This window comes from Zalophus californianus, chromosome 16 (assembly GCF_009762305.2).
Source record: "Zalophus californianus isolate mZalCal1 chromosome 16, mZalCal1.pri.v2, whole genome shotgun sequence".
In the NCBI taxonomy this organism is placed as follows: domain Eukaryota; kingdom Metazoa; phylum Chordata; class Mammalia; order Carnivora; family Otariidae; genus Zalophus; species Zalophus californianus.
In genome coordinates, this window is record NC_045610.1 from 713,843 (window position 1) to 734,998 (window position 21,156).

At 61.6% G+C, this 21,156-nt stretch overlaps 1 protein-coding gene across 6 annotated transcripts in view; it reads left to right on the top strand.

The window, feature by feature from the left end:
* KIAA0753 (KIAA0753 ortholog) overlaps positions 1–10,084 on the top strand; it is a 47,210-nt gene extending 37,126 nt beyond the window's left edge. For 3 of the 6 annotated variants that reach the window (XM_027625343.2, XM_027625344.2, XM_027625345.2), the window contains 6 exons: positions 328–513; positions 1,447–1,528; positions 4,304–4,424; positions 4,866–5,090; positions 7,933–8,038; positions 8,895–10,084. In XM_027625343.2, coding sequence (XP_027481144.1) covers positions 328–513; positions 1,447–1,528; positions 4,304–4,424; positions 4,866–5,090; positions 7,933–8,038; positions 8,895–8,918 — 744 coding nt within the window. In that variant the 3' untranslated portion in view covers positions 8,919–10,084. Of the gene's footprint in view, positions 1–327; positions 514–1,446; positions 1,529–4,303; positions 4,425–4,865; positions 5,091–7,932; positions 8,039–8,894 lie in introns of those variants that run through there. The other 3 variants (XM_027625347.2, XM_027625346.2, XM_027625348.2) reach the window with 2 other exon arrangements.
* Positions 10,085–21,156: the final 11,072 nt, after the last annotated feature.

The following is a 21,156-nucleotide window of genomic DNA, read 5'->3' on the forward strand; positions in this document are numbered from 1 at the left end:
AGAAAGTGTCGAGTGAAGGCAGAGAATGAGGCTCGTGATGTCGTGAATAGAAGCACACGAGGACAGACCCGTCGTCTGGGAGCCGACACTGAGCTGGCGGGCTCGCTCTCTGGGCGCGGCACCCGGAGGACGCTTGCCTTACCAGCGGGCGGGTGCTTACGGTCAGCTGCCTGGTTCGTGGCCGCGTCCGAGCGGCTCGTGGCAGCTGTGCCCGTGGGGCTGCCTCGGACTCGCTGGTGCAGGAGGGGGGGTGGTGTGCGGATCGCCCGGGGCTGCTCTCCGTCTTCAGGTCTTTCATTGCCTCTCCGCTCCTCCCTTGCTTCGCAGGCTGCGGCTGTGGACCGTGAGCCCCGCAGCCTCCGCCAGCCGGGGGACTGTTTGGAAGACGCCACTCACGGGCCCTGGGCCACGACCCGCCGTAGGGTCTCGGAGTTGGAAGCCTCCGCTCCCGTGGGGGATGGCAGGGACAGCCCGTATCTGGAGACTCTGATGCTGCGGATGGAGGAGATGGAGGTGAGGTTTGGGGCCACCCCCATTCCCCTGCAGCCTGGGCGTCCATCCCAGCCTGACTGCAGCCGGTGCAGGGCCTCGCGAGAGTCACTTGCCCTCCCTAAAAGTCAGGGGTCTTTGAGGCTAAAAGGAGGTGTGCGGTGTCGGCACCCTACGGGACGTGGAGCTCAGGAGGTGAGGTCATTGGTTTGGGAACAGCCCTGGGACCAGAGCTGGGACCAGCGACTTCTCCACCCACCCCGGCATGGGGTCCCCGCAAATCGCAGACCATCCTCCTTACTTCCCACGATACCACTACACAACGCTTTTGTGCTATGAGTGTAGACCTCCCGGCGGGACCCAGCCGGGGCCCTGGATTGTCCAGAGCAGGGACCTGAGGCGTAACGAGGGAGTGAGCGGTGCGGCTATGGCTGCCGGAGGCCGGAGCTGGGCCGGGGCACCAGGTCTCCTGCCCCCCACCCCAGCCGGTCACGTCGAAGTGCACCATGACTGAGTCTCTGTTTGGATTTGCTGCTAAGTAGAAACATAGGGAAGACCATCTTTTGTTGGTTTTTGAAAACGTAAAGATGTCGTTCACCCCAGTGCCAGCACGGTCCCCTTCCCGGGGGTAACCGTCCGGGCCTGCAGCGTCCACAGTGGCCGGCTCTAGCCTTGCAGGGTGATTCAAACGTAAATTCAGATGGAGCCCATGGCTCACATTAGAAGTGGTCAGTGGCACATGGAGCAGGTCCCTTGTCATGGCAGGTTCTCGTGGCCAGTGTTGGTCTCCGTTAGGTTAGATGAATTGCTTCATTTAATTTTAGACTTGGCCTTGTAAACGCGCCTCACCTCCTGTTTCGGGCACAGGGCCTGCATCATATGGGTGAACTGTTCTGGTGTGTAACGAAACTACTCTTTTCTCATGAATTAAACTTTTTTTTTTTTTTTTTTTTTAAGAAATACCAGGAGACAGTTCGCCAAAGATACAATAAAATTGAATATGCTGATCCTCATCTTTGGATGCAGGAAGGGAAGATGGGTGAGTGTCTCCCCCCCATGCGTTCCCCCCACATTTATTCTGCAAGGCTTCAGACGTACAGGAAAGTTGCAGACCTTTGGTGGTGGACACACACGTACCCGCTTGCGCTCCTTCCGTCCTGCCAGTCGTCCTGCGTCTGGGCGCATCTCCGAGAAAGTTGCAGGTGTGGCAGGCATGACCCCGAACCTTGCAGTGTGTGTATCTGCAGCTAGAGTGTCATGTTTCTCTGTGGCTCTTTTTCCTTTTGAGATAAAATTTACATGTAATAAAAAACACAAATATTAATTGTGTCCTTAGATGGGTTTTGACAAATGGAGACACAGTGGGCTTCTCATGTGCAGACATGCCTCTGATTCATCCAGCAGCCTGTGGAGCCACACTTGGTTCTGTCCAGTTTGGGGCTAGGAATCGGTGTGCTGTGAGCATGTTCGTGTGTGGTCTTGTGTGGACGTAAGTCTTTATTTCTCTTGGATAAACACCTGAGCAGACTTGCCAGGTCCCGGGACAGGTGTGTGTTTAACTTTGTAGAAAACTGCCAAACCTTTCCCCAGGGCGGCTGGCGGTCTGTGATTGTCGCTGTGGTGATGGGCGTGGACTGATGTCTCGTGGTTTTAATTTCATTTCCTTGATGAATGATGATGTTTAGAACATTTTTATGTGATTATTAGCCAGTGGTGTGTCTTTCTTCATGAGGTATCCAGATATTTTGTACATTTTTAAAAATTGGGTTGTCTTTCGGTTTTGAATCATGGGGGTTTGTTTGTGTGAACGTTCTGAGACAAGTTCTTTGTCAGATACATACGTTGTCCGGCTTTACTGAGATGTGATTCACGCTCCTTAGACTCACCCTTCAGAGCACGCAGCTCAGTGGTTTCTCGTGTGTTTGCAGAGCTGTCTGACTCCAGAACACGTTCATCCCCTAAAAAGCCCTGTGCGTGCAGCAGCCCCCCACCCCCACGCCCCTGCCCGGCCCCCACAGCCACGTGTCTCCTCGGACAGATGTTTGCCGATATTTCCCCTATTTTCTCAGATGTATTTTGTTATAGGAAGACATTTCTTGCTTCAAAAAGTCTAACATCAATTTTTTCTTTTTCTTTTTTGACCTAAGAAACCTTTGCCTACCCCCAAATTGAGAAGGGGGTGTCCTGTTTTCTTCTAGAAGCTTTATGGGTTTAGCTGTTGTGTGTAGGGTCCATCTTGAATGAAAGTTGGCCTGTGACGTGAGGTGGAGGTGGAGGTCCGTGTTTTGTTCTCCTAACGGACAGCCCTTTGTTCTGCGGCCGTCTGTAGAGAAGACGTCCACTTCTGTCCTCCTCCTGCAGACGGACACAGTGGCCGGGCTCCTCTCACACCTGCGGCTGGAGTGTCGCTCATCAGTGGTCGCCCTGTGGCCGTGGGGGGGCGCTGTGCGCACAGGGCGTGAGCATGGAGCATCAGGGTGTGGGAGGCCTGCCGCTGAGCCGTGTCATGTACGGCTCCTTTAAAATAGGGGTGCAGGGTACCATCTTGGGGAAAGTGCTGGCCAGGCCACATCCTGACAGAAAGATGAGCCACTAAGCACAGCGCTGTGTCGTGTTTTCTGTGATTCTCAAGCCCCTGCCCTCTGCTCCTGGCTCTGTCTGCCCTCCAGCTGTCACGGTGACCTCACACAGCCACGGAGCCGCTGCCTGCCCTGCTCTGGAGCTTGGCTCCTTCCTCCCTCCCTGGCCTGCGAGCTCCCGTGGACGCCTGTCGTGTCCACTGTGTGTCAGGGTCACGGGTGGACGGATCTCGTTTCCCAGCTAAGCCACAGATTTGAGGCCAGACTACCCTCTTCCATGCGGGCCCCTGCGTATTCGTGTGTCCTTGGCATTCGGTGTCTGTTGGTGTGGGAGCAGAGGGGGCGCCGAAGGCGGCTCACTCCGCGGACGGTTTGGCTCCTGGCCGCGGAGTGGGGTTGCATTGTGCAGAAGCCGGTCTTCCCCAGGACTCTGTGGTGGTGTTTCAAGGACAGTGTAGTTACTCGTCTCCGCCCGTGAGTGCGCGAGGCTGGGTGTGCCCCGGCCAGGAGCGCGGTAGAGCCCGAGAGTGACACCTGCAGGCTTGGTGAGTCCCAGGAGGAACCCGGTTTCTGTTGCTCTGGTTGTGTGCTCGTTGTCAGAACCACACTGAGCGTCTGACCCTTCTCTTGTCCTCTCCTCGTGTGAAGAGTGCACAGCTGTTCTCAGGATTCTGACACGCGCTGACGGGTGTAGCATCTCCGGCACATGGGAAACTATAGGTGTATCCGAGTGACTCCTACTTACAGGTGCTCCTTACCTGAGAGGGTCACACGTTTTCTTCCTGTACTTGAAACACACTTAAAATTTTAAATGACCCAAAGCTCACAAGAGCTGTCGAGCCTGCAAGGTCTAGGTAATAAGTTAATGTTTTGACCGTTGTTGCGGATTTTTCCCAGTAGCTAATTAAGTGTTGAGCTGTGAATGCTTTTTTCCTTCCCCAGTAATGAAACCATTTAAAGGTTAAAACACAAACCCACAAACCCACGTGCTCAAGCCTCCTCCAACGGTGGCCCTAACGGGGGCCTGCAGAGCCCGGGGCTTCGCACTGACCTCGTCGTGGAGCGTTCTCCGAGCTCATGAGGCTCGTGATTCCTTGTTGTGACTTTAAATTCGCCTTTTCTTTGCAAACCAGAGCATTTTTGCATGGCCGGCCACCCCGGTCAGGTTTGAGAGATGGGCCTGGGAAGCACGCCGGCTCTTCACTCTGTGTGGTCACTGTCTGCCTCTCTTCTAGAGCACACACTCCCAGCAGTGAGTGAAAGGCCTCTTTCTCCTCATCCAATCAGGATCACAAAGACCCCAGCTCGCAAAGACCCAGACGTGAACATCGTGTTGGAAAGACCCCGGAATGGCAAGTGAGTGGCACTGAGACCCACATCAGACCCGTGTCCGCACGCTGGCTTGCCTCTGGTGAAGCATCAGGGCCCTTTGATTCCCACAAGACAGGGCCCGACCCCCCCGAGCTCCAGGAAGGCCCCGTGACATAGCGTGCTTGTGAGGCGGGCAGGCCATGTGCCGTCTCTGCGGGCGGCACCACTATCCCCTGGCTCGTCTTTCCTGGCGCAGCATCATGGGGCCCTGGGGCCGTGCCCGTCCCACTGCACACCTGCTTCGAGCACTTTGGCCTCCGGGACAGGGACTCCCGCCACAGGCAGGGTGGTCAGGGCGTGGTGGGGGGTGTTGAGTTCATTCAGGTGGAAGGAGAGAGACCGACCTTCGCCGGTCCGTGCGTCGGGTGGAAGGAACCACTCAGCCTTGTGTACGGTGATCTGAATGCTCTCCCTTCTTTCTCTCAGTTCCCTGGATGAAAGTGTGGGGACTGACGAGGGGTCTGAGAAGAGAGGGGCTCCCATTGTGCCCCTTCCAGAGGAGAGTCCACAGAAGGAAGGCTGGGCCGCCCTGTGGGTGCCCCCGGGCCTACGGCAGAGCATCGGTGACTACTGTAGCCGCTTCGAGCAGTACCTCCGCCTGGTGGCGCACGAGGCTGTGGGTGCCTTCAACCCATGGCTGATGGCCGAGAGGTCAGTACAGTGTCGTGGCCTCCGCCTGGGGACCAGGTGCCAAGCATGAGCTCACAGAGGGGCTGTGGTCACATCACTGGTGTATTTGTTCCGAGCATGAAGCTTCCTTCCCTCGTGGGGGTGGAGGGGGGTGGTGGCCGCGCTGTGGGAGCGGAGGCGGGGAGGCCCCACCTGCAGACTTGCCCCCTCCTCCGTCCACTGTTGGCGGTACTTGGACTTGGCGTGAAGCCGTAAATGACGGCAAATGGGAGAGTAGGGGCGTCGGAAGCCATCGTGCAGCCAGACGGATGGCGGAAGGCCCAGCCACTGGGAGTGCCGTGGAGACCAGGGACGAGGGGCGCCGGGCACCCACGGGTGGAGGTGTGGGTGCGGGTGAGCATGAAGGTCGGGCAGACTCTGAGAAGCAGGGTAAAGCTTCAAACCAAACAAACCAGAGTGAGTGTTCTTAGGAGTAAAGGACACAGTCACACCAGGAAACGCGCCCAGGATACCATGAAAAAGGAACTTCTGAAGAACGGAAGTAAGTTCTAAGAAGTTACGAGTATCATGGCCAAAGTCACTGGAGAGTTTCAAGAAAAAAGGCAAACCTCTCAGAAGTAGAACAAAGCAAGCAGGCAATAGAAAAGACAAGATTTTAAAAATTCGCGGGTTGTTCTAGGAGTTGCAAGTCTAGGAGACGTCATGGAGCCGTGGCTTCAGCAGCTGGAACGGGGGACGTCTGAGGCCAGGTGTGTGGGTGGCCTGCTCTCTGGAGAGGTGGTGGCAGTGCCCCCAGGTCTCCTTCCTACAGGGGCCTGGACGCCAGTCCGCCACCTGGGGCTGAGACTCCGACACGCTTCCTTTGCGGGGACACAGATGTTCGGCCCGTGGCGGCAGCATCTGACGGTGGGAGCTGCATCCGTGAGAACAGGGTACTACGGGGAGGGAGACTTTGAAGGAAACCCGGTAGGAAGCGCTCCCGGAGGCTGGCCGCCTGCAGTGAGTGTGTGAGTGAGGAGCGAGGGCACAGACTGTGCAGAGTGCACCTCGGGGCATCATCATGGAAAGGCGTGTGAGCATCCCCTGTGAGGAGTGGGTGACAGAAGGTTCCGGAGAGTCCAGTGGGCCCCTTCCAGGATCAGAAAGAGGAACGGCATGTTGTTTTCGGGAGGACACCACTAGAAGATATCAGAGCATCCCCCAAAATCTCCCCTCGAGTTCCATGCTCAGCTAAGCTGTCCGTTAAATGAGAGGGCAGAGTGGAGACACGTGCACGCGCGGTGTCCGGAAATTCGGTTGCCGGGCGGCGTTCCTCACTGAGCTCCTGGGGGGCTTCTGTCACCCAGCACAGCGTGGGCATCAAGGAAGGGAAGATAGGACTTGGGAAGCGAGACTCTGGCGGGGAAGCCATCTCCACGTGAGCAGTGCTTCAGTGAGCATAGAGAGCGCCCGGCCCGGTGGCGGAAGGACGGAGGGCCGCGGAGGGACGGCGGGCGGGTCACAACACGTAAGGTACCCAGGGCGTCTGGACGCATGGGGGCACCTTTGCATTTGTCTCATAGTTTGGGGTGGGTGAGTGCCAGGAATGGCGAAAGCACAGTGGGTGATTCTGGTCGTGGTGCCTCCGGGAATCTGGACGACCTCCCACTCACGACAGGCAGAGTGTGTGCTCGACGGCATTGCAAGCTGCTAGCTGACGAAGAGCCGCAGGCCGGGCTGCCCCCCCCCCCCCCCGCCCCCACCGATGGTCAGCCCGGATGGAACGGGAGCCCTCTTGAGGCCCTTTTCAGATGGAGCCTGGAGCAGGGGGCGCAGGACTTACTGCGGTCACCTGTGAACGCTCACGTGTGACTGGGCCCCCGAGGGCGGCACTCCAGGTGTCAGGACGCAGAGGGGAGGGCAGGGCCCGGGGGTGCTGCACACACGGCTGGAACCTCAGAGGGACCGTGGCTTCCAGAAGGTTTATAAGCCCCGAACACAAAAAGTGAGAAGAAACCTATACATAGGTGCATGTTACAGCATTCTTAAAACGTCAAAGCCAGAAAACGTTAAAATCATTCGGAGGAGGAAAGAATGGGAAGCAGAAAGCTGGAGGCTGGAGGACGCGGCGTCTTCTGAAGGGAAGAGGGCCGCCGTTCCAGAACTCGGTGTGTCGCGGACGTAAGAGGGTTCCAGACGAGCAAAGCGAGGACTTTGTCACCGGCCGCTTCGCCGTGGAAAATCGCGAGCGGGTGATTCTCAGGCAGAGCAGGAGTGGTGCCAGGGGAGGGGTCGGTGCGTGGGGGACTGCGTGGTGGCGGGGCGTGCGTGTGCATGAGGACACCCACCAGTGTCGCGGCGGGAGGAGCGTGAACCGCCGAGCCTCTGGGCTTGTCTGGGGAGACGGTAAGAATGTCCGTGGTCGGGCTCGACGTCAGCGTGCCCACAGAAACGCAGAGCGGAGTGTGCAGCGTCCAGGGTAGCAGCGAGGAGAAAGGGTCATAGAAATGCACAGAATCCACAGACAGGAGAAAGAGCAAATGGGCAACGAGAAGATATTCTGTGTTTTACTGGCAGGAGCTCCAATGTATCGGAATTACAGTAAACGTTTGCCTCGCCCGTGTGACTGCCCGTGGGACCCGTGTCCGTACCCCCAAACTGGCGAGGTCAGGGGAACCCCCCACCTCGGAAACGCGAACCTCACGGTATTCCTGTCAGTAACATGGTCTCGGGAAACGGGCAGATGGCAATGCGTCCGAGCAGCTTTGAACATGGTGTGTGCACCCTCGGTAGAGACGGGAGAACAATGGACGCACCTTAGTTTCTGCTCTGTGGGTGTCTCGCGCGGTGGCCTGGGCTTGACGGCTGCTTTGGCCTGTTGTAGGGTTGATGGGGTTAGTGCGTGCATCCGCGCACCTGACGGGGAGGCCAGAGCGAGTCGTCCGCTGAGCTGGGGAGTTTGCAGCCCTCATGGATACGGGGTGCATGCGGTATGTGTCCGTGTGTCCGTCTGGCCCATCTGCTGAGGCTTCCACGCCGCGGCCCCAGTAGCACAGGGCACACTGGCTCCCGAACGCCGTTCTCCCCTCGGGGATACGGCCCGTCAGGGGCTGGGAGCAGGCATGACGGCCGAACCATGACACCAAGTCAGGAAGGAGGGGTCGGAGGACCAGGGGGCAGTCGAGGGGACCCAGGAGCAGCGGGGGGATGGGTGCTGGCAGCCCGTGTGCGGTGCAACTGTCAGAGGATCAGTATCCGCACAAATGACTGGAGTCAATGCCGGAGTCTGCGAGGCTGAGCTGCTAGCAGTGGGGGAGGGAGGGCAGGGCAGGTGCGTGTCTGTCCGGGAGGGAGAGCGCCTCCCACAGCCATCTGACGGGAGCCGGGGCCATGCTGCGGGGCACGGGTGCACTGAGGGACAAGCCTCCCTCCTGTGGCCTGAGGGACCGTGAAGAAACCTCACACAAGCCCAGATTGAGGGACGTTCTGCAAATAAAGGCCTCCTTGCTCTTTTGGAAAATGTCACTGTTGCGAAAGACAGGCTGGGGGACGCCTGCAGACTGGCGGGGGGGCCAGAGAGGCGGGTGGCGGGCAGTGGATCCCGCCCCAGAGCGGACGCTGTGTCGACCCTTGGCAGACGTGAGCACGTGTCCCGTCAGTGGCAGCGTTGGGGGCCCTGTGTCCGAGGAGGTACCCGAGGGGGGCGCTGCGTGCGCAGAATGTGGACGGCAGGCCCGGGTCCAGGGAAGCGGGGCCTCGAATGCGCCTGTGAGGCTCGGGGCCGCCCGCTGGGTGAGTCCCGGCTCCCGTGGCTGTGCGCCTGCAGCTGTGTTGTCTGTCTTCCAGCTTCTCCGACGAGCTGGTAGATGAGGCTCTGGGGGCCGTGGCTGCGGAGCTGGAGGACGCGTGTGAGGACTATGCAGAAGCCGTGTTCACCTCGGAGTTCCTGGAGGCTGCGACCTGAAGGTGCTCCCTCCACGGTGGGCCTCCTCCCCGGGGCCCCAGGCGGTTTTGAGCCCAGCTGTCCCTCTGTGCCACCGGGATGCTGCCCTCCGGGAGGGGGGCCCTGTGCATCTTCTTGTCGTGGCGATGGTTCTGGGGTTGATGACGGAGAGCGAGGTGTTTCCCAGGGCCCGGGAATCGTGAATTATGACAATATAATGGTTTCTCAGTGTGTAATTTTCCTATTAAAATCCTATGCTCGTTCGGTTGCTGAGTTGGTGATGCGAGCATTTGGAGAGGAGCCAGCCGGTGTCTCTCTCTCGAGGGCCCTGAGCTCCCGTCACCCTGAGCTCGCTGCTGCCGGGACAGGAGCCCACCCGCCCTCCACCCCTGCCGGTCCTCTGTGCGCATCGCGGTCCGCAGCCTGTTCGTGCCGCAGCGGACGTGTCCTGATGTGCAGACGGTGTCGGGACGTGGGGGCCATTGGAGGCCGTCGGGAGGGTCCTGAGCTGGCGTCCCTGTGTGCGGGGCCGGCACTCCCACGCCTGCGGACCCAGGGGAGCCTGGGCAGGGGGAGAGGACCGGCCTGGATGCGGGAAGCCCTCCGGGGCCCCCAAGACAGGAAGACACGTAAGAGCCACAGTTGCACGGTCCTCTCGTCCTTGCCAAGCTGTGTTTCCCAAGAAGAGCCTCTGATTTTTCAGAGAAAGGAAAGGAATGTGCATAAACAGAAGGCCACTTCCTGGGAGAAGCTTCCCTCGATCGGCTGGCCTGGGCTTGGCGGAAGGGCCGCGAAGGGAGTGACGTGAAGCCCCCGTGGATAATGTGAATCCTTGTGACGCGTGCGGTGTTGCGTCTGGACTTTGCGGTGCGTGTGTTTGAGGTGACTGCGTGAGCTGCTCGTCACACCAATGCGTGCACAGCTGGGTCGTCTTGTTGATGTTCTGCCTAATTTCACGTGGCCTTGGGATCAAGAAGGCTCTGGGGTTAAAGGTCTTGTGCGGGAGACGTGCGTGCACCTGAGGCAGCAGCATCGGTAGCTTGAGTTTGTGTGGCGGTTTGTACTGTGCTGATTCCTTAAATAAACTCAGGATTTTACAGTATGTGCGTGTCTGAAATAATTCATGGCACCTTCTTCCGCACAGACAGAAATGTGATTTATAGAAACCCCCAGGAACACTTTTAGATTTGCTCTGGGCACGGGGTTACTTGCTACGCATCACCCCCAGAAAGAAACGGTAATAAACCGAGTGTTTGTTGAGTGCACGCTCTGTGCACCCGCCTCTGGTCTGTTTGCTCCTGAGGGTGAGGCACCTGCCTCACGTATACTGGGTGCTTGGTGGGTTCTTCTGCATTCGTGCAAGAAGGGAGGCCCCGCTTCCCCGGGGTGGGTCTCGTATGGGGGCAGGGGCCCCATCCCGTCTCTTCGGGGCCTGGGGTCCGAGGCGCTGGTGCCCTGGGAATTCCGAGTCGGTCAGAGAGGTGCCGCGTGCGGCTGCCGACGGCACCCTCGCTTCTTCCTCTGCCGGCAGCTCTGTGGGCCCGGAGGGAAGGTGATGGGTGGCCTGCCTTCCTCCCTGCAGGTGAGGGGCTGGAGGAGGAGGAAGGGGTCTCTGAAGCCCTCAGGGCCAGTGGGACAGGAAGGGCCTTGGGACGGGGTCAGCGAGTTTCCGGCTTTTCTGGGCTCCAGAGACGCAGTGGGAAGGCAGTGAGCTGCAGGTGGGTCACCTTCCTGGGGCCGCGGCAGCCTGCGGGCTCCAGAGGGGAGACGGCGGGTCCTCGCAAGAGTTGGGCTGCGCGACTTCCTCCAGACCTGGGGAGCGTTACTGAGCCCAGGGAACCCCGGCCTCCTCCCACCCCCAGCCCACCCCTGGGCCCCTCCAGGCACTCCCAGGCCTACCTAGGAACTCCCCCCCCCCCCCCCCGGCCCCGTAGCCCCCTCCCACACTTCCTGGCTCTTCCCTCGGACCTGGCGGGTGCTGGGCCGCAGAGCCACAGGTCGGGTTACTGCCCAAGAAGCCCCCGCCCTGCTGGGTGGGAGCCTCAGGCCCCCAGAGGGCCAGGTCTCCCTGCCTGGCCACTCGAAGAAGGGAGAAGTCAGGGGCAGGGTCCCCTGAGCCTGGGCTGACGGCCCAGCCAGCCCCTCGAGCACGTCTGTTCTGGGGTGGCTCTGGAGGCCTGAGGCTGAGGCCGGGGAGGGCAGGCAGCCGCCCTCAACCCGCCTCCCCACCTGCTGAGGGCCTGTCTCCACCCTGCCTTGTGTGCCAGCAGGGCCGGGCCGGGTTGGGGGGCGCCAAGAGGTGAGGTCCCGAGTGAGCGCCACGCCTCGGTTTCCCAACCTGTGACACGGGTTATTGGAGGGTTGAGGGAAATAAGCCATGTAAGTGTCTCCTTGTGGGGCTGGTCTCCTGGTCTCTGTTCCCAGGGGCTCCTCTGCCTGCGACCCTGGCCTCCCCCGCCGGTGACCCCCGGGCCTCTCTCCTCCTGTGACCCCCGGGCCTCCCCCACCAGCGACCCTGAGCCCCGCAGGGGTCCCAGCACCTCCGGCTGGTCTTCGGCTGCCACAGATGGACGTCCCCTGTGGCCTCTGGACGGTGCTCCCACGAGCCGCCAGGACTTTCCGAGCCAGGCCACATCCTTGAGGCAGAAGAGGAAATACTGCTAGTCTCGCTGTGCGCATGAGGCATCAGGGCCGCGGAACCAGTCTGCCCGGGGTCTCACGGACACATTGGCAGAACCACACTCGGTGGGGTCTGTGTTCTGTGACCGTCTGTCTGTCCGCCGAGCAGGCAGTGCTGGGATGGTCTCCAGACCGTAGCAGACGCTCCCGTGAACACAGCATCCATCTTTAAGTATTAATGGTGGTCCTGCCCCACGCCAGGCACCCTGCTCTGCTCTGGGCTCACAGAGAGGGTGAGGACACACACCCTAGCCTCCCGACAGCCCCGCGCCCCGCCCCTGCCCCCCTGCTGGGGCTGGACCCCGCACCCACCCACAGAGCCGCCGTCCGCCGCTGAGTGCCCACTGCGCTCCGGGCGCCTTGTTGCTCACGCGAACACTGGGGCAGAGACTGGGAACCTCTTCACAGGTTCACAGGTCGGGTGGGGACTAGTCAGCTGAAGGTGACCGTCCGCAGTGCATGCCGCGGCCCACGGGGCCCTGGTGTCGGCCGGGCTCCTCCCACAGCCGGCAGCCGGCAGCCAGCACCCATGCCACACGGGCGCCCCGCGGCCTCACCTGCGCCGGGCCGCTGCCGAGCTGGACGTGCCTGTGCAGGTGCTTGCCCCACCGTGGCCCCGTGGCCTCTGTGACACCCGCATCCCCAGCCCTGGTTTCCTCCTCGTCTTGCTCCTCTCAGGCAGCGCCCCCACCTGGTGACACACCATGTGGCAGGAGCCCTGGCCCCATGGTGTCCGGCAACTGCCCAGGGGCCCTGGGGCCGCTCCCTGGTCTGTAACAAGCCCATCCTGACCTAACCCTGGGCTCTGAGCAGCCAGGTCTCTGTCACATGCCCCCTGCGGCCACGTGGACGGACCAGGGGAAAGGGTGGCTTCCCACCCAGAGGGGAGTCGAGGCTCCACTACCTGAGCCGCGGGACCAGATGGCAGCCAGGGCAAAGCTGCCTGTGGGCGCCTCCAAAAGCCCAAGTTCTCCGAGACTGGGCAGTTCGTGCAAGGTTCGCTGCCGGCCACAGAGGCGGACAGTGGAGGCCGTCCTTCCTCCAGAGGCCTGAGCATGGAGGCGAGAGAGGAGAACAGGAGCCATGGTTGGGGCTGAGGGGCTGACCCCTCTTTCCCGAGCCAGGGCCGCCGCGGCCCTCATGGAGGAGGCAGCTTTGGGAACCAGACCTTGACGGACGGGTGGGGCTGGGGTGGGAGGAGAAGGGGACAGCGTGGCAAGGCCCCTGAGGAGGGCAGGCCCCACGGTGAACATGGTGTGATTAGGCGCAGGTGACTGAGCGGGACGACCCCACCCCCCACCCCCCCAGGCACCTGGGCACCAGCGCGGCCCCAGACACGCCGTTCCCTGGCCGCATGCGCCCTCCCTGGGAAGCGTGATCTGCCCCAGCCTCAGCCTTGCTCCGGCATCCACTCTTTCCTCCGTGTCTACGCGGGGGAGCCCCTGCCACGCGCCCGGCTGCATCTGGTCTGCCCTCTCGAAACCCCGCTGGCGACAGGTGTGCAAGGGCTGCAGGCGTGGATCAGGATCGCTGCCCCAACAATGAACGGGGCCCAGAGGGGACCTCGAGTAGGACGGCACATCCTGAGGCCAAGCCTGCGACAGGCTGAGGGCCCCACGGGCACCCTCTTGGTGGCCGGCTCCATCCTTGCTGGCCTCCTTGCCGTGTCAGCTCCGGGTGATGGACTGTATACCCGCTCCGTGTCACGGGAGACGTGCAGAGCCTCCTGGGGGTCAAGGAAATCCCAGAGGTGCAGCGCACGGAGCAGGGGCGCCTCCCGAGGACAGTCGACGCCTTTCCATCAGCGTGGATCCAGTTGTCCCAGCCTCTGGAGGGAGGCGAGGCCTGAGCCCGAGGCCCCGGCGCAGAGCGGTGCTATCGCCATGTGGCCTGTGGCCCGCGTGGCAGGACGCCATCTCTCGGGGGGCACTGCCAGTCTGCCAGTGTTTGAATGAACTCACAGTCGTTCTCAGCTTCAGGCAGGAACACGCCCCAGACTCCCTGCGCTGACTCCGGGGCCTGTCCCCACCGCACAAGCGGACTCACCAATGGAGAAGGTCTTGCTCTTTTGAAGGGTCAAGACCCCTTGGAAAATCAGGTAAAAACTGTGGGCTTTTTCTCAGAAAACACCTACACACGTGTACATACATAGACGTGCACATGTGCACACATAACACGTACATGTCTGCATATGGATGCACGCACACGTACAAGTACGCTCACGTGCACGCACGCACAGGCACACGCACACACAGGCACACACGTGCACGCTCACACAGGCACACACGTGCACACGCACCCACACAGGCACACACAGGCACACACGCACTCACACACGTATGCACACGGGTGCAGTTTCGGGGGCTCACAATCCCTGGACCCAGGCAGGCAGGAAGCCGGGTTAGGGAAGGCCTCCTCCCCATAGCGCTCCCTGGCAGGTCTGTGTGCCTAGCAGCGCCCCGCTGCAGGCATGTTCTAATCTTACTCTGGGGTGGACGGAGGGGCGTCTCTATTGCTCCTTTCCTGTAGAGCAGGGACGGGGCTCACACGCGATGGCAGGGTCAGTGGCTCTGGACCCAAGGTTCCGGGTCTGGTGCGCCCCTGTTTCCTCCGACTCCACCGGCGCGCTCCTTTCGGGCGTGAGAAACCTCTCAGGTCCCCGCCCCAGGATTTGCAGTAACTCAGGGTGGGGGGAGGAGCAGAGACCCGCCCGCACGCCGAGGTTCACTGCAGGAACCAGGGGGCTTTTGTTACAACGTTTTACTTCCTACAGCTCCAAGTGAAGTCTGAACTCTGACGATCGTAGGTGTTCTCTTCCCCGAGTATGAAACATCAGGACGTGGAGACACGTAAACCATGCCGGCGGCGGCCCGCATGGAGCTGCAGTGAGCGAGGACCCCCACCGCCGCCCTGATGGTTCCTCCGGGCCGCGCACACTAGCCTGTGCACGCCCGAGTGCCCTGCACAGGTGACCCAGACTGCGCACTCTCTGGAAGGCCTCAGGCCTGAGCTCTGGGCGTCGCGGGGTCCCCGGCGTCTAAGTAATTTGGATTCACGATGCAGCTTCCCCTCAAAAGCCTGCAGCACTGCTCCAGTCCTTACGCACCTCCCGCTCCCACCTCGGTGAGCGGTGCGGAGATGGGGGTCCTTTAGAGCCCGCCCAGCGGTGCGGGTGTCCTTGGTGAAGGTGGGGCCGGCAGGCAAGTCCGCTCCTGGTGTTGGCCTCTGAGCGGCCTGGCTTCCTGTCTGCTCCCCGGGCCCGTGTGCGCAGCCTCCTCAGGTCTCAGACCCTGGTAAACTCCCCCTGTGCTGGGGAGCTGGAGCGCGCGCCTGTGGCCACAGGAAAGGCTGCGTGCGTGCTGTCCGCGCCGCGTGCGCGCTCTGGGTCCGCTCCGCGTGCATGCGGTCTGCCCTGCGTGCGTGCTGTCCGTGGGTCTGCTGTCCGCACCTCGTGCGCGCCGTGGGTCCTTTCCTCGTGCGTTCTGTCCGCGCCTCGTGCGCGCTCTGCGTCCACTCTGTGTTTGTGCGGTCTGCGCTGCGTGCATGCTGTCCGTGGGTCCGCTGTGCGCGCCGTGGGTCCGCTCCGCGTGCGTGCTGTCCGAGGCTCGTGCGCGCCATGGGTCCACTCCGCGTGCGTGCTGTTCGTGTGTCTGCTGTCTGAGCCTCATGCGCGCTGTGGGTCCGCTCCGCGTGCGTTCTGTCTGCGCCTCATGCGCGCTGTGGGTCCACTCCACGTGCGTGCGGTCTGCGCTTGCGTGCATGCTGTCCGTGGGTCTGCTGTGCGCGCCGTGGGTCCACTCCGTGTGTCTGCTGTGCGAGCCTCGTGCGTGCCGTGGGTCCGCTCCGCATGCGTGCTGTCCGTGTGTCTGCTGTCCGCGCCTCGTGCGCGCTGTGGGTCCACTCCACGTGCGTGCGGTCTGCGCTGCGTGCATGCTGTCCGTGGGTCTGCTGTGCGCGCCGTGGGTCCGCTCCCTGTGTCTGCTGTGCGAGCCTCCTGCGCGCCATGGGTCCACTCCGCATGCGTGCGGTCTGCGCTGTGTGCGTGCTGTCCGCGTGCGTGCTGTCTGAGCCTCGTGCGCACCACGGGTCCGCTCCGCATGCGCATCATCGGTCCGCTCCGCGAGCTGCGGGGCCGAGCAGACCGTCACTACTGCTCCTGGCAGTGGGGACACAGGACAAGGAGGGAGAAGGGGCTCCTGACCACAAGCCAGGGATCCCCCGCGTCTTCGGGGCGCTAGGAGCCCCGTTTGACCCCCAGCACCTGGGGCCGCGCGTCCCCAGCTGTGCAGCGAGGTGCGGGTCCGCCGAGCTGGAGCTGGCCCTGACTGGGGTCTGGGGTCCTTCCTCGCTGGCACAGAGGATGTTGGGGTGTTCTGGCTCCCTCCAGGGACCCCCGATCTGAAAACGAAGCGCAGCGTGTGCCCCTCCGCCGCTCCTGGCCTCCGCACCCCTTCCCTCCATGAACGCTGGCGTCAGCCGCCTTTGCTTCTGCCTTTGGACGTGGATTTACATGCCAAGGGGATTTCTCTTTCTAGATCTGCCTGTTCTCTCGCCCTCAGCCCTTCTGGGCCGGATGTTTCCTTGACTGACTGCGGTCCTTCAGCCGCTAATCTAATCGGCACCTGCCGGGTGTGATGTCTCCCACCGTGGCTTCCCGGACGCGGCTCTGGAGGGAGGCTCCCGCCTTCGGAGAAGGCTGCGCTGCCCGGGGTCCCTGGGGTGCCTTTGCACTCCGCCGGAAATCTAGTATATCCTTAATAAGTGCACTCAATTCACTTTCCAACCCTTGTAAAATTCAGCCTTTTGGTCATTGGTACACAGCCCGGCAGCACCGCAGGGAGGCCTCCCAGGCCAGGCGGGCTGTGCTCTCGCGGGCAGACTGTGGGGCCCATGGTGGGTGGGGAGCCCGGCTGCAGGCAGAGCCCCCGACTCCTGGGGCCCTGCCTTCCTGTTCGTCTAGGTGGTCTTCCCTCTGGAGGTAGAGGGCATCCTAGACGGCAGACCTGGTCCACCACTTAGGACCCGAAGGAAGATTCCTGGCTTCTAGCCTCAGTTCCCTCATCTGTAAAATGGGAGTGGTCGATGGGCTGCTCTCAAGACTAAACATGGTAACTCGCGAGAAACATGTACGAGGCCCGTGGGCTGCTCAGAGGGCCCCCGTCACCGCTGTTCCCAGCCCAACAGAGGTCCCTAGTTTCTGGGAGAGTCTGGAGGCAGAGGAGTGGACACTGTGACCCCTTGTTTGGGGTTCCCTCCACCTGGGACCCTGTCTTGGCTTATCCAGCTGTGGCCTGAGCCCCGAGCAGTGGGTGCTCTCCGGGGAGCCAACACAGTCTTCGAGCTGCATCAGCAAGTGCGGGCTGTGCGTGTACGGGGCGCCCAGCCTCACAGCGGCCACAACAACCTTGCCCGCCCCTGGCGGCCACAGGAGACTTCCCCGCCCATGGCGATGGGGCTGCCAAGGTTTATCCCCACCGTGAAGGAGGCCCTTCTGACCTGACTTCAGTGCAGACCTCCCACCTCTTTCCCCAGCACCACTCAGGGGGACATCATTGTGCTTGGAGGCCTGAGGATGGAGATGCAATTTGTGTCCCAGCTCGGTGAGGCTGCCGTGTGTGGCCGTGCTGGCTCTGTGGGACACGCCAGGGGTCCCCAGGGCCGGAGGAGCATTCCAGGTGGCAGGGCCCAGGCTGGAAGTCAGGTTCTCACGCTGGGCTGAGTCGTCCCACTGCGGAAGGCATTGGCAGAGCCACCTCTCTGAGAGCAGCTTGTGATGCAGTGTTTAGGGAAACGTGTGTGTTCCCGATGGCCCCAGCATCCCCATGCTGTGGGTGTGCTGGAGTCGGCCTGCCGGGAGCACGGACGTGCAGGGCGCTGTGGGGACAGTGAGAGGCTCTCCGGCCTAAGTGGCCACTAAGGGGTTAAAATGATGAGACGAGGTGTCTGCACCCTGTGAAATGTTACGTAGCAGTCAAAAGAAAGAGGCCAAATCTACAAATACTGAGGTGGATACAGCTCAAACACACCGGCAGGGGAAGAGTGAGAAGCACGCGGGAGGAGGAGCCCCCGCAGGAAGATCGGGAGCCGTCATGTGGAGGAGGGGAGCGGGGAGAGGAGCCGAGCGGACACACACAGGGCTGTGCCCAGACACCCCGGTCCTGCGCTATCCAGTTGTGTGCCTCTCAGGGCCGCGGTGTGGCCTTGCTGGGCCCCCGTGAGGACCAGGCCGAGCAGGGAAGCCCGAGGCATGGTGCTCGGGAGCAGGTGCGGAGCGGGTTCTCGGTGTGCGAAGCCACTGTCCGCTACGGCCTGTCCACGTGATGTGATTGTGGTTTCCTGCCCTTGTTCCTACGGCTGCAGGGGTATATCGGGAACCACGGGCGGTTTCCCCGTCTACGTGCTGATTCTTAAGTCCTTATCACCGGCGGCCGTAATCTGCCATCTGTAACCTGTGCCGAATACGCAGTGGGTGTGGGGCCAGAGCGGAGGGGCGACGAGGCTGAGGCCGTGCCGACGGGCGCTGCCGTGAGCACACAGGAGGGGCTGCTCCCCCCGCCCGTGGTCCGTTTCCACCCACTTCCTAATCCGTGTTTGGTCTGAGAATAACATGCAGACAGCTGGGCCTGCTCCGGGCCGTCTCGACATCAAACACAAAACCAGCCCCACTGCAAGGCTGAAGGGGGAGGTGGACTGTGGAGGAGGGACCTACTGTGTGCCACACGGCACAGCCTCCTCCAACGGCGTCTCCCTTGGAAAACCTGCCCCAGCCCCTGCAGACTCACCCAAGTGCCGTGACCGGCGCGTCCTGATTGGCGCGACCGAGAAGCAGGCTGAGCGGCGTGACACTCGGTGACCTTGGCACTCAGCGGGTTTTGTGAGACCTCCCCACACGTCTTTGGGAAACGCTGAGGATGTGTGCACACGATTTGTCTGGATTTCTCAGTCCACCCTTGTAGGCACGGACGGGACCGTGGCATTCGGGGGAACCGTGGAGCATTCGGCACAGCCCGCCGGGTTGAGGCTGCCCTGGCTGGGGGCCCTTACACATGGGGGCCAGGGCTCACCCGAGGGCTCACGTGCTGATCTTACGGGATCACAAGTGAGCGCCTTGGCCACCCAGTGCCTGGTTTACAGACTCTGCTGTGAGGGTGAGGCCGTGGTCCTGAGCCCTCTCGGGGTGGGAGGTTGAGCGCAGGCTGTAGATAAGCTGCAGCTACCAGCAAGGGGGGCAGAGCTCTTTCACCCGGTGTCCCACGCAGCGGGCAGGACTCGGACAGCTCCAGACAGGAGCATCTGTTTCCGAGGCTGCTTTCGTGAGTGGAGGTGGCCCCCGCGGCAGTGCACAGCAGTCCGAGACCACGGTGTGGGAGCCGGTGAGGAGGGGCCGGGAAGGCTGCAGGGAGGGAATGTGCGACCAGGAGGTGCGCTGGCAGAGGCACAGGGCCGGCCCCGTCCTGCCCCGGGCCTTCCCCCGATGTCCATCAGCAGTGGGCAGGGATGAGTTGCTTGGCCGGGCCTGAGCTGGGAGCGGCCGTGCCAGGCCCAGCAAGCACCGCAGGACCTACCCCACCAGTCCGCATGCCCAGAAAGGAAATGAGAGTAGCCGGGCGTGACTGCCTTTCTGTGGGGCCGTGTTGGCTCTGGTCGCTTCCCTTTCCAAGTGCCGGGACACCAGCTGTCTGGGACCCAGGTCCAGGCCAGCCCCGCTCCCTGCCTGCCTGCAACTCTCCGATGGGTCCAATCTGTGCACGCATTCTCGGGCAGTAGTGCGTGGCTGGGCCTGGGAGCTGCCAGCCACTCCAGGGGAAGGGTCTGCCAGAATCCTGACACCGACCCTCGCCACTGAGCTGGGCGCCCAGGATGCAGCGGCTCCTGCTTTTGTGAGGGTGGCCACAGGCAGCGCCTCTGAATCGCTAGTTATTCTTTCTTCAGTTAAGGGTGATTCTTGTGATGCAGGAAGTTAGCCCCCACCAGTTAATCTAATGGCCTCGTCCCTGACGTGTTTGCTCTACCCAGAGGCAGGGCCGGAACTTCCTTGGCAGCCAGCAACGCGGGCGCAGTCAGGCTCTGCCCTGGGGGCCGGCCCCGCTCTCCTGGCTGGACCAGATCCAAGCACGGGGCCCAGGAGTGCCCTCTGCCTCCTGCCCACTCACTGTCTTCCCATCTGAGGGGTGGGGCGTGGGGCGTCTGCAGTTCCAACCAACCTGACGCCTCCCCGGAGCTGCTCCCTTCACCCCTCCCAGGGGCTTGCGGTGTCTGGACAGAGTGGTGTGGAGGGGTCTCAATGCTCGCCTCGCCGTGCACCTTCCCTGAGCAGAATGTGTGTGTGCATGCATACACACACGCACACGCATATACACACACCCACACACACATATGCACACACACACATATGCATACCCCCATCCACACACGCATAAGCACACACACATACACACACCCCCATCCACACATGCGTATGCACACACACCCATCCACACGCATATGCACACACGCATATGCACACACACATACACACCCATCCACATGCATCTGCACACACAACCATCCACACACACATACACACCCCCCCATCCACACACATGCATATGCACACACACCCTATCCACACACACACACGCACACACACATACACCCATCCACACACACATATGCACACACATGCACACCCCCACCCCCACACACGCATACGCACACACACCCATCCACACACATGCATATGCACACATATACACACACCCATCCACACACGCATATGCACACATCCACACACACACACATCCACACACATGCACACACACAAGGCAGTGCCAGGAAGTAGCAGGGCCCCTGCCAAACTGCGGTCACTGTTACCACTGTGAGCCAAAGGCCCCAGAGGGGTGCTCAGGTCCAGGTATGTCCCCTCTGAGGCAGGTTTGTTGCCCCCCCTGCGACCATTCACAGCCGCAGACCAGGTGGTCAGGCCTCTGACTGCCCCACTTGCAGGGGAGGGTGAGGACAGTCAGGCGCCCCAGACAGAGCCTGAGACGTAAAGCTGCATGACCACCCACAGCAAACTTTCTCAGCGTCCGTCTCTTTCTGTGCGAACCGGGGACAGTGCAGCGCACCTCCGGGGAGGCCCTGCGGGTCACAGGAGCGGCTGCAGGTGGAGCCGTGCGCATCCTGCCTGTCCAGCCAATACTGCTCACTGCCCCCATCCCCACCGTGCGGGAGTACTGGGGAAGGGCGGCAGGAATCCATTCACTCTTCAGTTGGTGACCAGCTTCTGAAATTCTGTCTGCTGGAGTCAGCGCTGTGGTCTGGTCCCGGGATCCAGAGCTCTCAGACTGATGGACTTGCAGTCTCTGGCAAACCAGGACGGTTGGTCCTCCTTGGGGAAGATACACTAGGGAGTTTGGACAGAGGGCCCTGGGAAGCCTTGGCTTTGTTAGGTGGGGCACCAATCAGGACCTATATTTGGGTCATACAAGATGCAGATTTCAGCTC